The following is a 17,536-nucleotide window of genomic DNA, read 5'->3' on the forward strand; positions in this document are numbered from 1 at the left end:
CCTCTTCCTCAATTTTTACTGTGGATACTTAGAGAATCTGCTACCAAACTTTTTCCCACCATGGCTTCCTTGATGGGAAACAGATGTATCTGAAAATAGTCAATATAAATTTGTTTGGTTTGGGGAAGAATGGACATTGTGGACAGGAAGAAATAGAAGGATCATGGTTTTATTTATGATTCACAAAATTCAGTGACTCAAATTATTAAGAAAGACAAGAAGAAAATTTAGCTTTGTTGATAACCTTGAATATTAGTTTAAATTTTATTTATCATAAGATTATACTATTTCCTGAATATAGGAAATATAATACTAATGTAAATCTCTCTTTCTTTCCCTAACCAATGTTGTTAAATTCAGACATGAAATAATTACAGACCTGAAAAGGAAACAGGATTCCCTTGATTTTGCCAGCACTGTCCTACTTCCCAAATTATAGTGTCAACTGTGATGATTTTAAAATCAGTCTCTGGATTCTTAATTCTGTCTATATAATCATCAAATAATAGTGCTAACATTTAGGTTACCACTAAGATAATCAAACAGAAGAAAGTTCTGGTTGGATCATTGCATGGTTGTTATTGAATACAGTAACAGAGTGAAAAAGCACCTCCATATCTTATTATCAACATGGAGAAACTAGAAAACTCAGTTCCAATTATTTACAAATTATTCTGGTTCAGCGACATGCTTAGTTATTAGAAAAAATATATTATCAAAGATTCCTTTTGAATATTAATCTATTGGGGAAATGGTGTGGTGATATGATGTCACATTATCTATTTTAGAAAGAAAATACAAAAATTCCAGAATAAGCCCAGCTTGGGGAAGAACTCTACTCTGGTCAGTCTGTTTAGTCTTCATAACTCCATAGCTTCATAAAAAAGCACAACCCACCACCATGATGCTAGAATCACATTCACAGAGACTTTTTGCTGTAAAGACTGAAAGTCAATGTATTAAGAGTTATGAAAAATGAACCACATACCTCTCCCACGTCATATATAACTATCTGTCCTTCAGAATCACCTACAGCAATCTCTCTCCCAGAATGTGTCCATCTCACACGATTAAGAGCAGGATTACCCTCCACAGAAATGCTTGCAGTCGGCACCTGAATTCATTTAAAATACAGTTCATTGTTAAAAGTTTCATCAGGATTTCTATAAACATGTAAAACAGTATAACTCTTCTTTCCTCTAGTCTGGCTACATTTTTGGAAAACAAACATTAAAATACATGTAGAATTTTTCCACCATTTATTTCTGTCAAGACATTCATAAATTATAACCAATCCTCAAGAGTAGTTTGAGAAAATCATTTAAATCTTTATATAGAAAATTCTTCCATAACCTAAAACTTTCTTTCATGATCAAAGAATTGTTTCCCCCCCTTTTTTAAACTTCTTAAAAAAAAGTAAGACAATCTTAAAATACATAATCAAAATTCCTTTTAGATCTAATTCTAAACTACAACTGTGTTGTGATTTGCAACTCCATTACCTACAGTTCCTATAAACCACCATCCCAGGCTTTCAGTGATACTCCACCCTTGTTGCATAGAGGGGTCAATGAATTAACTAACACAGCAGGGTAGGCTGTTATCATGATAAATGAAACCAAGACAGTGGCAATCAATAAGAAGGAAAAAAACTTCTTTCCTACTTCTTTCCTTATAATCAATCTGAATAAAGCTGATCATAACTAGTAACCCCTACTCCACTATACATGACATGCAATGAAAAATGCTTGATTTCCTCAAAATCATTTTAATGTCAAACAAAATGTAAATATTTGTAGTTTTCTTCCTAAGAGCTTGATGTTTATTTCCAAAGCTATCTGGTTAAAAAGATAGCAAGGATATAAGGTAAAGATTATTCTAGGAAACTTGAAAGTAAATAATCCAAATACCAGTCAAGTTAATTTATTTCTCTAGACCTCAGCTTTCTCATCTTAAGAAAAAAAAGAAGGAAAAAAGAGGGGTATGGACGAGATCACCTCTAAGGTCTCTCTAGGCCTGAATCTGGAATACTATGATACAATTAAAAGTAATACTTTACATTCCTCTGTGAATGAAAAATGTTACTTTTCATAAAGCAGAAAGTGCTCAGTAAGCAGAAAGTGCTCAACAAATGGATTATCATCATCATCATGCACAGTTCCCTACATTATTTGACACTAATAGAATTCCTCAAATTATTCTCCCCTGGACTGTGAATAAGTCCCAGGCTCTGATGCAGTAAAAACAATGAAAACTTAAAGGCTCAGAAGTTAAATCACTGGTCATCAAGAGGGTGCTCAGAGAATAGGTGAGAACATGTAACAGATGGTACAAAAAAGCTCTGCTCTAGTATTAATGCTAACATTTGGTGCTAATGCTACATCATTTAATTACCATAGAGTAATATAGAATCTTAAGAAAATTATTATAAACTTCTCTTCCACTAGTAAATTGCATTTGGCTATAATTTGAAAAAAAGAAAAGGAAATCACACTTTTGGTTAGATTTCATGGCAAATTATAGAAAATAAATTAGGAGTTTTGGTGGATTTTCTATTCTTTCAAGATAAAAACAATGCTGTTTTCAAACACTTATGAAAAAATTCATCAAAACATTTCCCCTCCCAGCCAGATACAAATAAGGCCTAGCCAGTGAGTAGTCTATGAACAATATGTAATTCTAACAAAGGCTAAAAAGTCACTTTAGAAACTGAGAATTAAAGGTTAACAAATACCAACTATTGGCAACTATCAAATTTCTATGTTCCTAGTGTAAAGTACCCCAGTTGCCTTGTGAATGGAGACTTTGCCAGGGCATTAGACATGATAGTCCTTTTGAGAAATAAAAGGAAATTCCCCAGTGTTCTTGGCCAACATTACTCCTCCTCTCAGTTCTTCACAGCAGGCTCTTTTTTATTTAGAGTACGAAGCTTATTTGGCTTCTTTGTGATGAAACTGCAATCACATAGCCCCTTTTACATTCCTTGGGATAAAGGGAATTTCACAAATTATTCAATAAATCTCCAATTTTCTGTTTCCCAGAACAATTTCTGTGATTTTGTTGCTCACCTCTGTGTCATTGTTGAGATTCCACAGATCCAGTCTCCCCATGCCATCCACACAGGCAAACAGGGCAGGATGGGTTGGTGACCACATCACATCATAAACATAATCTGAATTGTCTTCAAATGAGTATAAAGGTTTATTATTCTGAAATGGAAAAGTTGATTTTAGAATATGCAAAAAATGTTTCAGTCAAGAAGTTGTGAAAATATTTTCTATTATTAAAAGTAATATACAAAAATTCTATTTTTATGATTTATGTTCCCATAGTATTAACTCTGGTTATGGATTAATATTAAGATTACAAAGATATAGATTACTTTTTAAAATCTCCTATTTGTTTCCACTAACTGATTTCTCAGAATAGGTGATCATGTATTCCTGATGACTGTCAACAGAGCAGAAGTTCTGGACAGTTCAGAGAGAATCTGAAGTTGGACCTGTGAGGGTTAATATCTGTGCTCTAAAGATCAGAGTAGTTAAATTCACAGAAATTCATTACCAAGAGACTAACCACAGGACGATGAATCTTCAGCATATAGTTTTCCAAACATCCTTTTACTCTTTATATTTTTAAAATTTCATCAGTGATCTTTTTTAACCTAGCAATATCCCCCTCCCCATATAAACCAAGTACTTTATTGCAACTAAATTATACTCTAGCTAAACAAATTGGCATATTGGCTTTATCTATAAATGTATGTCTCTTTTTTTATATCTCGAATCATCAATTCTTTGCCAAAAGATAAGAAGCAAACTACCATCATCAGTTCTTTAGGTCTCTCAAAGTTGTTTTATAAAACTGCTTTTTTTCAGACTCCGTCATAGTCACAATTTTTTATTTTTACACTATTAATCTATTACATTTATCTCATTATCATTCCACTATATCATTTGCCACCTTCTGAGGAGAAATTAAGATTTCATGAATAACTTACAAAGTTTTCAAAGAATAAGAGAGCGTAGCTAGAGTGGAAAGAACAATGGACTAAAGAGTCAAGACACCTGTTTTAGTTCTATAATTGCCACTTCTTAGCTTTATAATCTAGGACAGGTGGTTTAATCCTCTAGCCCTTTCAGTTTACTCATTGAACTAAGTGATCTCAATAACTAAGTGACCCAATAAAATTTGTTTAGACAAATATGTTTAGGATTAGCTGGAATATTTATTATATATCTCCCACCTATTTGATACTATAGTAAACAAAATGGAGAGTATTGAAATATGAGACACTGTTTCTGCCTTCAAGTAACTTATAGTTTAGGTGACTGATAAGACTAGCACATGAAACAGCTGTGAACATAATGAGGCTCTATGTTATGAAATGATAATATGGTGACTGACAGTAGGGTGGAGGGTGAGGGCAACATGATTATAATAAACATTATAAATTCAGAGGAGTTAATGAGAGCTAGGAATCAGCATAGTATATGAGAATCAAGAGTCTTTTTAGAAAATCAACTGCCCAAATATAGGAAGAATTAGCTAAAGTATACTGATTTTTTTTTTAGTTTTTTTGCAAGGCAAATGGGGTTAAGTGGCTTGCCCAAGGTGCCACACAGCTAGGTAATTATTAAGTGTCTGAGACCGGATTCGAACCCAGGTACTCCTGACTCCAGGGCCGGTACTTTATCTACTATGCCACCTAGCCGCCCCAGCTAAAGTATATTGAAAAAAAAATTAGATGAGGTTAGGGAATTGTACTTTCTGGAATATTGTGTTTAGTTCTAATTGCCACATTTCAGGAAAACAAGAAGTCTAGAGGACAATGAGGACAGTAAGAACTGTAGACCATTACCATATGAACCTTCAGCTGATGGAATCAAGAGTTGTTTAACCTAGAGAGGATATTGATATAAAGGAAGATATGATAGGTGTCTATGTATTTGAAGAGTTTTAAAGAAGGAACAAACTTGTTATGCTTAATCCAGACAAAAGTAGGATCAAAAGGTAAAAAGAGAAGCACATTTTGGTTTCATAGACTTTGGACAAATCATTTAACCATGCTGGACTGCATCTGTAAAATGAAGGTATTGGACTAAATGATATCTAAGGAAACAACTTCTTGCACACAGGAAGCACTTAAATTTCATTTCAAGGAAGCATAAAAGAATGCTAGATATGGGAATAAGCAGAGGTTTGGTTTGAATCCAGTCCAATGACACTATCTATGTGACCATGGCAAATCCTAACTTATAATACTTCCTATTACCTATTTCACAAAGTTCTTTTGAGGAACAAATGAGATAATGCATATAAAGTGTTTCATAAAGCATACAGTGCTATATGAATGTTGGTTAATATTAAATGAATGCATCTGTGATTTTCTGAGTTGTCAGAAGATTGTTTTGCTGGTAGTTCTTATAAAAAGAAATATAAGGATAGAAAAATTGGGAAATTATAGCTGTATTTTTAAATTGTATACTCAAAGGGGAAGTTAAGATAGTAGTGCTAAAGAAATGCCAAGACAACATCCCTGTGAGTTCAATGATTCCCTAAAGCTGCTGACTCTCACATCTCCATTTATAGCTCCCTCTTCAACTCAGGCTCCACATCATCAAGGGTCTGCTGGACACTGGTCATTCCATAAGCATCTCAAACTCAATATATCCCAAACAAAGGTCAAATCTCCCTAAAACCACTCAATTCAACTTCTTTATTTCTGTCAAGTGCTATATTATCCTTTCAGTCACCAAGATAAGCAATCATAACATCATCTTCAATTCTTCACTTTCACCCATTCCCCATAGCCAACACTCTACATATCCATCCATACCTTCTCTCTACTTTCATAGCCACTACCTTAATTCAGGCCCTCATTAAAACTCTTGCCTAAACTAGTACAATACTTCCTTACTTGAATCCCTCACCTCCAATCTCTTCCCCTCTCAATCTAGCCTCCAAACGATTTTCAAATTGGTTTTCCTGAAACACAAGCCTGAGCAGGGGACCTCTCTTATTCAGAAGCTCCTGTGGCTCTAATGCCTTCAGGATAAACTAGAAACTCCTCTGACATTTAAAGGCCCTCAGGATCTGGCTACCGCCTATCTTTTTATTTTTATTTTTTTAGGTTTTTGCAAGGCAAATGGGGTTAAGTGGCTTGCCCAAGGCCACACAGCTAGGTAATTATTAAGTGTCTGAGACCGGATTCGAACCCAGGTACTCCTGACTCCAGGGCCGGTGCTTTATCCACTGTGCCACCTAGTCGCCCCTCGCCTATCTTTTCAGATGATCTCACAATAATGCCACTCACTACTCTTCAAACATACCCTTAATATTCTGGCCAAACTGGAGTTGTTACTGCTCTCTAAAATCAACTTTTCATCTTCCACCTGTGCACCTTTGAACAGATGGCTGTGCATGCATGGAATGCTCCCCTTTTCTCACCTCTGACTCTTACAATCTCTATCTTCCTTTACAGCACATCTCTTCCACCTGCAGTCCCACTGATAACTGGTGAATGAGCTACCCAGACTCTTGTTTAAGGAAAGCTTTAGCAAGTCACATGTCTAACTCCACTCACCCATCATTCTTCTCCCACTATGCCCTTCTTTCATTGCTGGAACATTGATGTATTATCAAATCAACTCTACTATTCTTTTACTGCCCAGAAGACCCACTCATCCAAATGCACTGTTTACATATGTAAGAAATATAGTTCCTTGGGGCAGCTAGGTGGGGTAGTGGATAAAGCACCGGCCCTGGAGTCAGGAGTACCTGGGTTCGAATCCGGTCTCAGACACTTAATAATTACCTAGCTGTGTGGCCTTGGGCAAGCCACTTAACCCCATTTGCTTTGCAAAAACCTAAAAAAAAAAATATAGCTGCTTGAAGACTGGGCTTGATAATCAATACTGCTTAAGAAATGGGTTTTCATTCATTCAAGTGCCACATCCAGAAACCTTCTTGAACACCCTTCCTCCATCAGACATTAAGACTTCTTACTGCCTATCAGAAATTACTTTACATTTCAGTTATACACATTCTGTATTTATTGACTTGTGTATGTATTCCCCCCCACATAAGAGCAAGGACCATTTCCTTTTTTGGTCTCCCCAATGTCTGGCTTGCTTCCTGGCACACAGTAAATATGTGATAATGGTTCAGTGAGTTGATAATTTAAACTTACTTCCCCCAAACATTAAAGAAGGCTCTCTGATCCTACTCATCTAACTCACATATTTATTTTGAGAAAGGTTCCCAGATGAGGTGTTCTATCAATTTTTGTTTTTAATTTCATGAAAGGAGTCACAAGAGACATAAGAATGTAGACACTGCCAAACAAGAAACTCTAAGAACCAATATTCTAAGCAGTTAATGATTAACAGAAAATGACAGAACAGTCAATCTTTCATGGAAGGTTTTTTTTTCAAAGACTGAAATGTTTTGTATATACATTAATGATTTCTTTCGCCACAAAGTTTAATGGTACCATGCAATGAACACATTTAGGGTAGAGCTCTAATGTTTTTAAATCACCAATTTTACTTGTGAGAATGACAGTTTTGCTAAAAAATTCTACAACAATTTAGAATCATCAGTATTCCCTGGAACCTAGATTCCAAGTTCAAAATTTAATGGGAACTGGGGGGTAGAGATTTTCTAAAAAAAAAGACTAATCTTTAGGAAAGAATACCTATATCTATATTTGAGAGATAATTTCTTGGTCTTCAAACTTTAATTTAAGGACTAATCTTTAGCCTAAAAGAACTGGATTTTTGCTATTTATCTGCATTATTGAAAACGCCCAAGTAACTGTGCTAGGACAAAGAAGTAATGAAAATAGATGATCTAGGACACTGTGGAAATGCCTTATAAATTTCCTAACTAGGCAGAGATTAAAGGCTGGCTACACAAGCAGAACTACTTTAGACCAAATTAGACACAGAGCCAAATTGAGATTTCCAGGGATTAAAGAAGACTTGGAGAAAGAAGAAGCAGAAAAAGAAAAAAGGGTATGTGGGAAGAGTGAGGGAGTGCAGGAAATCTTGTTTTGATGTTGGAGCTATGCCAAACTTTTCAGGGTACAAAGTTTCAACAGATCAGGATATCCAGTCCTCCCAATTTCTCCAAGCTTAAATTTGAATGTTGAAAACTATCGGTTATCAAAGCTCTTAAAAGAAGAATGAAATTATGTCCCTACTGCTGAAGGACATATGAAGTAATCAATGTTTGTTAAATGCACAAAGTTGAAAATACAAGTTATGGAAGTCTGGCATGAAATTGGCATGATGTTCTGTTTTTAAAAAACAAATTATTAACAAATTATTCATCCTTTTAAAGGAGGATTAAAAATTGACATTATTAGGTTAAATAATGAGAAAGCATAATTAATTACATGATCAAAATAATAAACTCTGGAATTAAGTTGGGGATCAGAATTTAAATATTTACTCAGGCAATTTTTAAAGAAGAGATAAGGTTGTCATTCACACACATCTAATACTCTTCCCTTCTTCTGTAAAGCAGAACTGATCCATATGTAACTGCATATGTATAGGAGGTGAACCCTTAATTTTTGTGTGTGGAGTAAACGTGATACTTGGTTCCACTAACACAGCAGGGTGATTATGTGGTGGTGGCAATCTTTAGGAATGAGGTATGATTATTAAGTCATGTGGGTTATTCAGAATATTAAGCTGGGTCTGTGAACCAGCAGTAGTCTTCATAATCTTTGCTATATCACAAGTGACCTTTTTCATATCAAAAAATAAACTAGACCAGTTTGCTTGTGTACCTTTATGAGAGAAAGCAAGCTATGGTCAAATGAGTAAAAAGTCCTGTGAAGAACCTGAAGGAAGAGAGATATGTAGAGACTCTTTGTGACAACAGTAAAAGGAAAAAGGACAAGAAGAAATAACATATAAAAAAGCAGTAGACAGTCATGTTTATCTCTTTTTGGTGCTGGAAACTCTTTGTAAAGTACAGGTCTGGAGAGCTACAGGAACAATCACTGAATCTTAATAGTTCGAAGAACCAGTGGAGGTCTTCCAGTTCAACTCAAAAGAAGAATTTTCTTTACACTATTCTTCTGAAATGTTCACTAATAGGGAGAATTCCTCTTTGGCCTAGTCAACTAGTAGAGAGGAAGCTTGTCACCCTGTCTCTAGACAGTTCCACACTGGAAGAAGGACAGAGTGAAATACTGGTGCAGTGACCTCAGGCAGCTGGGATCTGACAACTGGGAAACAGAACCCTTACATCTTCTCTAAAGTGATGGACCAATTAGATATTTCCAATCTTAGAACTGATGCTGTTGAGCATGAAGAAAACTGGAAGTCTCAAATTAATGAATAATAAATAATTCAGTGAAGGTATAAGAAACCACTGAATTCTGAAAGTTAACCAATTCTTCCAAGAAGCTGAATTGAAAGGAAATGGACTTGTAAAACACAATAATTTTTATGGCAGTTAAGGCCAAATATGCACATATTACTGTAACTCAAGATTTTAAATTATTTCTTTTTCTTGGCAAGGCAATGAGGCTAAATGACTTGCCCAAGGTCACACAGCTAGGTAATTATTAAGTGTCTGAGGCCAGATTTGAACTCAGGTCCTCCTGACTCCAGGGCTGCTGCTCTATCCACTGAACCTAGGTGCTCCCCTAAATTAATTTCTTTATTAGATAAAAGAGTAATTAATGGGCAATAGTGTTTCATGGAGTTTCACATCTGATGCTTGTTTGTGAGGAAGAAAAAAGGGCAAATTTAGGTGAAGCTAGGTGGCACAATGCCTAGAGTGCTGGGCCTGGAGTCAGAAAGACCTGAGTTTAAATCCATCTTGAGATACTTGCTCTGTGCCCTGAGGAAGTTACTTAATCTCTCTCTGCCTGCCTCAGTTTCTTCAATTATAAAATGAAGATAATGGCACCTACCTCCCAAGGTTGTTGTGAGGATTAAGTGAGTACAGGTACTTCTAGAGTAACTGTCATATGGTAGGCCCTAAATAATTCTTTCTCTCTGCTACCCCCTCCTCTTCCCCTCCCCCATTTCTTTCTTCCTCTCTCATCCTTCCATAAAAGAGCAGCACCCTTGCACAGATCTAGGTTTGCATCCCAGCTAAAATTATCACTATATATATAACCTAGTTAAATTACCTATCTGTACTTTAACTCAGTTTCTTCATCAGAAAATTAGTACTTGGCACCACCTACCTTAAAGGGTTGTTGTAAAAAAAGTAATTTTGAAATTGTAAGCTATTATGTTCTTGAAGAAAATTAGACAAAAGTGAATCTAGAACCAACCTTTGCTTATTTTAGACATTTGGGGTGGAAAACTCTCTAAAATAGCTTAGTGTTCTCTGCCCTTTTGAACCAAAGATACTGAATTTAGTCCAATCTTTTTCATGTTGATTCACAATCTTCATTATAAATAACCATTATTGTTCTAGGCTTTAAAATATCAATGCAGATTTTCTATTTTGTCCTTCACCGGCAATTGACACTTTACTATTATTATTTTAATTGACTCAACAGTCTATATGCTTTCTAGTTTGAGGATTCTAATCTGCTATGGGTTATAAAATTAATAAAGAAACTTGTTAAGAATTTTGTGCTAAACAAAAGCAAAAGAGCAGAGATCTTTTCTATTCAGCAAAGCATAGAGCTTGAATGCAAAGCTTTGGGACATCTCTCCTTCTCACAGCAATGTTCTTGAGTGTGAAGGTCACCAAAAACTGGATATCTGGATAAGTATGGTATTACTGGATTTACTTAGCATATCATCAAGAAAAAAACAAACTATACAACATAATTAGAGTTTAAGCTTCCTATGTGGCTTATATTAGAGCACCACCTTGTGTCAAAACTCTGATAAAATGACCAGAAAACATTTTAGGTACCTTGGTTGTCCAAAGTTTCACTGTCCAGTCAAATGAGGAAGTGACAAAAAGATGTGAGAAATCTACAGCTCCAACTGCTGCATGGCAATGAATACCAGTTATTGGTCCTTGGTGTCCTTCAAACATTTCACTGATTCCGGCTTTACTGTTTTACAAATAAAATCAATCAGGTTTGTCTCTTTACAGCTAGATTTTCTATAAACGGACAATATACACATATTTAAATATAAAATCCTATCAAAATTTTTCTAAACTGTGTGCATGGTACATTTAAATAATTCTAGGAAAAGGGTAAATCTGTCCAGATTTAACATTACTCTACTGAAGCTGTAAATTTGGAATCACAAACATTAAAGTCCTGACAATATACCCCCAGTAGTCCAATACTTGAACTGATGGAACAGTGAAAGGCAAAGAAATGCTACATAGAAGAGATATAATTTTGACTCCTTTAAAATCTAAGAGCTTTGAAGTGAGGGTGATCCATGTTTGAGATGAAACCTAGATACTCAATTTTATTTAAGGAAGAAATTGATAAGGTAGAACTAGACAATTTCAAAACAGATGGAACAGCAGGAGAAATACTAGTCAATTGAAGATGTTGTGCGTGATGTTACTGTACAATTATCAGGAGGACTAGGATAAAGTTCAAATTCAAATGAACACTGACTGAAATGCAGCTGAAAATTTTTATCTTTCTATAAACATATGAAGGGTCAGTTCTAGGAATGACAGCTATAGCATTCATATTTAGGAAATGCTGAACTGCAAAATAAAGTCCCTAATCTATATCAGCACAAAAAGAGAAACAATCCATCATTTTTCCTTTTTAGTATGAAAGTTTCCATTTTGTAAGTTTGAAATAATGTGGTTCTACACACAACAAATAGTTCCATGCAATAAGGGTGTAGTTAACTTAAATATGGTTATAAGGGAGAATCTTTGTCAATATCATAACTTTAAAAATAAAAAAATTCAAATTTTCTAATCACCTGCCATGGCGACATGCTGTGTATACAGAGCCTTCTTCACTTCCAACAACAAAGTTGTTGACATCTCCAACAGGAAAGGACATAGAAGTGACAGCTACAGCTTTGGACTGCTTATGAACCAACTCCATACTATCCTGTAGAGAAAAATATGAGGAACTATTTATACAATCAACATTGTTACTTAAAAAAAGTTTTTTCTGATCTTCATTGCTTTTTCAAAATCATGCTGTTCCCATTTAATCTTACCCTTGCCTAAAGTACTTTTGCAGATTTTAGATCATTGAAATTAAATATAATGAATGTGTATGAAAAACTATAAGCTATGTAGTTTTTTTAAAAAAATTACATCTTTTCATTTAGATATAAGTAACTAGTCATACAGTTTTAGGTTTTCACAAGTGAACTTTACCTGTGGATGGGAAAGCATGTCCAAACTCCATGAGCAAATTTTTCCATCAGTAGAGATGCTAATCAAATTGTGAGCATTTTGGGTTCCAACTACATTCACACAATAAACAGGATGCTAAAAGGGACACAATACAAAAAGAGTTTAAAAGGGTTATTTTTGCAAACAAAAACCTCAAAATTTCAAACTAAGTTTCAATTACAGGCATTTTCCCTTAGACCAAACAATTCTAATATACTTCTAAAGCATTTTTAATATGAATAACTTTGCTGTTTTTAAAATCACTACACTTAAGAAAGAATACTGTCTTGGAAGAGAAAAGGGCTCTAATAAAAATATTTTCCAGGGGGCGGCTAGGTGGCGCAGTGGATAAAGCACCGGCCTTGGAGTCAGGAGTACCTGGGTTCAAATCCGGTCTCAGGCACTTAATAATTACCTAGCCATGTGGCCTTGGGCAAGCCACTTAACCCTATTTGCCTTGCAAAAAAATATATATATATATTTTTCAAAGTACAGAATAAAATATGGCCGCTGAATGCTGATGATTCCCAAACATGAAAGAAAGCTTATTCTAGAAGGCCCTGTTAAACACCAGTAGTCACCTAACACCTAAGGAGTGAAGAATCTTGTAGAAGACGTTTTATTTCCCTACCGTATGTGCAGCAGCTGAAAGTGGGGTTCTCTGAACTGGGGTTCTTTTATTGCTTCGATTATCCCACAATACAATTTGGCCAGAATACGTACCACCAACAACCAGATTGGGATGAAATTTTGCAAATGTAGCCGACATTACAGCAGACTACAAATAAAAAAGTTGAGAATAAAGACTTAAAGAGGAAAAAATATAACAGTTTAGAGAAATAAACTAATACCTTTCAATACAATTGAGCATTTTCTTTGTTTTGTTTTTTGTTTAAAATATTTCTAATTAAGTTGATGTAATGTCCCATTTAATTTTAATATTTCACATTTTTATTTTGTAAGGAAAAGTTTTTGCTTTTCTCTTTAGAATTTTCTATGCTAAAAGAATGTTGTAGAGAAAAGGGAATTAAATATAACATTTTACATAAATCAATAAAGTGATTTCTGAAGTAAAAATATTTCATATCATTATAGTATCAAATTGTAAGATAATTACCCCCACATTTTGTCTTGACAGTAATCTGAAAGATCAGATTATATGCTAGTTTTGATTCACTTAAGTAATTTTTCAGAATTATGCCATTATGAAAAGACTTTGTCTTATTGCAAACAGAAAAGGTTTACAAATTTTACTTTCCTACTAAATTCATTTTTAAAATCTGCATCTGTTTCCTACTTTGAACATATGTTTCTACTTAAAACTATCTAGTTCCAGCTCCTCAGGCCATGTATAAGTAACTCAGTGGGCCAACAGACTAATTGTATATTCAGTAAAACCATTCATGAGAAACTTCCCATGGTAAAGGCATTTTATAAAAGCTTTCTTTTCATATAATCAATTAGAATAAAGGAAAAACAACATCAAAGGACAGTGTAGGTGTGATTAAATAATATGAAAAATGTCACAAATGCTACAAAGGGAAGACTATTTTGAACTAATTCTTAATTTTCAGTCAACATGTGTTTGCAAATACATGTGGGTTTAGTAAATACCAACCCAGTGATATCATCATGTTGACAAGAAAAAAGAAAAAGGCTATTTGTAAATTTGTCGATGGAGGTTGAACATGAGAGAGGACAGTTTCTCACATCTTACCTGGCAGTGAAACACATACTCCGGGGTAGTTTTTTTGTATTTCATATTCCACACGAGGGCCACCCCATCAGGCTCATGAGGAGCATCTTCATTGTTGTTATAGGAGGCCACAAGCAATTCTGGGTACTGGTCACAGGAAATCAGATGAAAATAAACTTACATCAATGAAAATGACTTTATGTTCTATCTACTGTAATTTTCACTATCAAATTAATTTAAAGTTAAAAATATTTGTTCCTTCTCTGAAAATACTACTTTTATATTCAAATGTAGTATCTCACTACATTTATGCTTAAAAGTTTGAATTCCATTTTTATATTAAAACTGTATCTTATTCATACATACATTATATATTACACTGTCTTATGCTCTATTAACATTGGTAAAATTGGAATTCAGTTAACTTTTACCTTGGATTACCCCCCCCCAATTAAAGTTTTCAGTCCCTTCTTCCAAAGTCCAGAAAATGAGATGAATATGTATTCTAAAACTCTGCCTGAGGATTATTTTAATAAATTTATATTGATAATGTGCATTATATTTAATAAATGTATATTAATAAATCAGCAATGATCTTTTCTGCCTTCCAATAACAGTAGCCTAATTTGTATAAAATGAAAAATGATTTAATTATTATCAAATGTTATTCTTGTTCTGTTTTACCTGAGATGACCAATCCAGACAACTAACAACACGATGTTTAGACCAACGTTCATCAAAAAACTGTCTATTTAAGGACAGTTTAGCACCTGCTTGAATTTCTCTGGAATTAAATAAAAAAACAAAATCAAAATACAAAGGATAAGACCTTATATTAGACTTGTTTTATTTATAATAATTCAACTCTCATCATGCTTTAGGTCTTAGCAACTAAATATTACCCTTCTTTATCTTCCAAATCTCTCCCACTGTAGTCAAAGAAGATGTTAATCTGCTCAGAAAGAGCTCTTTCTACAATTCTTGTGGAATGATCAAAGAAACTTAGAAATTCTTCGGAGTGCAGGATCTGTTGTTTTTCCTCTTCGGTAAGCTCATGAGGGGGAACTGGAAAACAAATATTTCTTTCTTGCAAATTTACTTATATCTGATAAATCATTTATAAACCAATTCTCATTAAATATCCGTTTTTTAACAGATCTCCATAATATCTTTTGTTGTTCAATAATATTGTTCTCTTAAATATGTGAATGAAACTCCAATAAATATGTTCAATCTAAAAAATTGAAATTAAGACATTTAAAAAAATCTTTTGTACCTTCTTCTTCATCATCCTTCTTTAAAGTTTTCTCTTCTTCAGGTTCAATGGGTGGCTTGGGGGTTACAACATCATCATCTTCTTCTTCATCTAAAAAAAATAAAACCATCGCAAACAATATACTACCAGAAAAAAAACAAAACAAAAATAACCCTGTACAAGGCAATGTTTCATACATTATCATATTAATCTAAAAATCATTTCAAAGGTGAAGCAAGACAGATAAAACGTGTCAATTTCTAAAATTTTGTCTTTAAAAATAACACAATCTGGTGTCTAATTCCATCCTGAAAAGTAAAGAATGTTAATCAGATCCCATTTTGGATAAATTTTCATATAGGTCTGTATAGTGTTGAAAGTCACACTAAATTCTACAGCTGTGTAAATAGAAATAAGCAAAAACAAAGGATTCTCAATAGAAAGCTTTGAAATCTTAAGAGTCATTTATTATTCAACATGTGATAACTTAAAACAACTGTACAGTTTTATGTAACATGCTTATACTTTAATGTGCATTATAAAGAAAATCAAATATCTCAAATAATCTATGGAACTACTTGCTTCCTTGTGATCTAAAACTCTTCAATAACTAATAGGTCTTCATATGGAATAATAATGGCCTAAATATTAGCTTCTGAGTTCCTTTTATGAAAGGCAGATTTTGTTAAAGCTCATAGTAATGTGACCATATTCTATTTTCTATTAGAATTATTAATATAATTTCTATCATAATCATCATTTTATCTGGCAATAAAAGTTTTAAAAGAAAATATTTTGTCTTGATTTCATTACATAACATGTAAAAATGATGTAGCCCTAAAGACAGGCAAGGTTCATATGACTTGTATTCTATATGTCCTCTTAAATCCTGAAAGCAAGAAAATTATTTATTTAAAATGTTATGGAATATCCAGTGACTATTTCATCTTCCTCTGCATCCTAGACTGGATCTGTAGGAAGAAAACATTCATTTTTATTGGTTAAACAGATTTTTCATCTGTTTTTAAGGGAATGGCAGCAGGAGTCTGCAGCCTGCTTCATCTCAAGTAATGAGACTATTCAACAAGAGGACTCTACTTGTTAGTCAAAGTCATCTCTGTGACCCATGTTCAAAGTTATCTAACACACATATACACACAACATACACAAAGAGTGGTCAAGGGATGGGAACCAGCTGCCAAGCCATGGTCCCAGCAGCCAGGCCAGCTGACTAGATAGCAGCAACCAGATGGTACTGCTGGGATTGTGTCTTTCTGCTATGAGGTGGCAATGGGATGGCATAACATTTTTCTGCCTGACTGCTTCCAATCATGTCTTTCCCCAATGGCAAGCCTGTGCAATTACCAACACTCCAGGAGGTCTACAGACAAGCCTTTACCCTGCAAACAAAATACAGCTTGTAGGCCATACCAGCTGCCAAACCACACACATAGTGTTAGGTTTAGAGAGCTCTGAAAATCTTTCTAACTCTATAGTATAGGCAATAAAAATATAACAGTATCTGTAGGAAAGAAAGCTTTAAATGACACTGCATAATGCACACAATGATACAACCTCCAACTTAATCAAAATGATAATGACGTATGCCAATCCTACATTACTTGAAATTGAGCGATTTTTACGTTCTGACAAGTTTACAGAACTAGGATAAATGGCATGAATGATTTCAATATATGCTCCTACTTTTGAACCAAATGGTGAAGGTTAAAATTTTTCCTTTCAAGGGCCTCAATCAGCCACAAAGGAAAACAGTAATCACTGTCTTTTCAGCCAGCCCAACCGCATTTGTCAGCCCTTTCTCCGTCAATGCAGCCAGAGCAATCAACCTGCCAAACATTCAGAATGGAAAAACAATCTGAAAATACAGGGTATAATGCACCTGCCAGTGAAAATGGCCATTTCAAGAAAAGCTAGTGATCTCAGTGACCCTGCTGAGGAGGCGGTGGTGCAAAGGGGAAAGAACGCGTAAAAGAATTCTTAGTGATCTCCACTCTCTTGCACATTGACACTTCCTTACAAAGCATGCCAATTACAGCTTTTGTGCTACTTAAAAAATGAAAGCTTTTTTGGGCAAAATAATCACACAGAGAAACAGAAAGACACTACTCCTTTTTAGATGAATTCTCATGTACAACGGACTATTAATCTGAAAACAGTATAACCGGTAGCAGCTCTACACTACTGTTCAAATATAAAGCTGACATCTAGCTTTACAGGTAGAAGCAATAAAAATTATTTAATTC

General features: G+C 34.4%; 1 protein-coding gene across 3 annotated transcripts in view; it reads right to left on the minus strand.

The window, feature by feature from the left end:
- DYNC1I2 (dynein cytoplasmic 1 intermediate chain 2) overlaps positions 1-17,536 on the minus strand; it is a 70,269-nt gene that overhangs the window by 1,474 nt on the left and 51,259 nt on the right. For all 3 annotated transcript variants that reach the window (XM_074215717.1, XM_074215716.1, XM_074215719.1), the window contains 10 exons: positions 15,294-15,383; positions 14,920-15,082; positions 14,702-14,801; positions 14,039-14,164; positions 12,953-13,099; positions 12,304-12,417; positions 11,895-12,028; positions 10,903-11,047; positions 3,069-3,209; positions 989-1,114 (listed from right to left, as the gene is read on the minus strand). In XM_074215717.1, the coding sequence (XP_074071818.1) occupies positions 989-1,114; positions 3,069-3,209; positions 10,903-11,047; positions 11,895-12,028; positions 12,304-12,417; positions 12,953-13,099; positions 14,039-14,164; positions 14,702-14,801; positions 14,920-15,082; positions 15,294-15,383 (1,286 nt within the window). The remainder of the gene's footprint in view (positions 1-988; positions 1,115-3,068; positions 3,210-10,902; positions 11,048-11,894; positions 12,029-12,303; positions 12,418-12,952; positions 13,100-14,038; positions 14,165-14,701; positions 14,802-14,919; positions 15,083-15,293; positions 15,384-17,536) is intronic.

This window comes from Macrotis lagotis, chromosome 1 (genome assembly GCF_037893015.1).
Source record: "Macrotis lagotis isolate mMagLag1 chromosome 1, bilby.v1.9.chrom.fasta, whole genome shotgun sequence".
Taxonomy (NCBI): domain Eukaryota; kingdom Metazoa; phylum Chordata; class Mammalia; order Peramelemorphia; family Peramelidae; genus Macrotis; species Macrotis lagotis.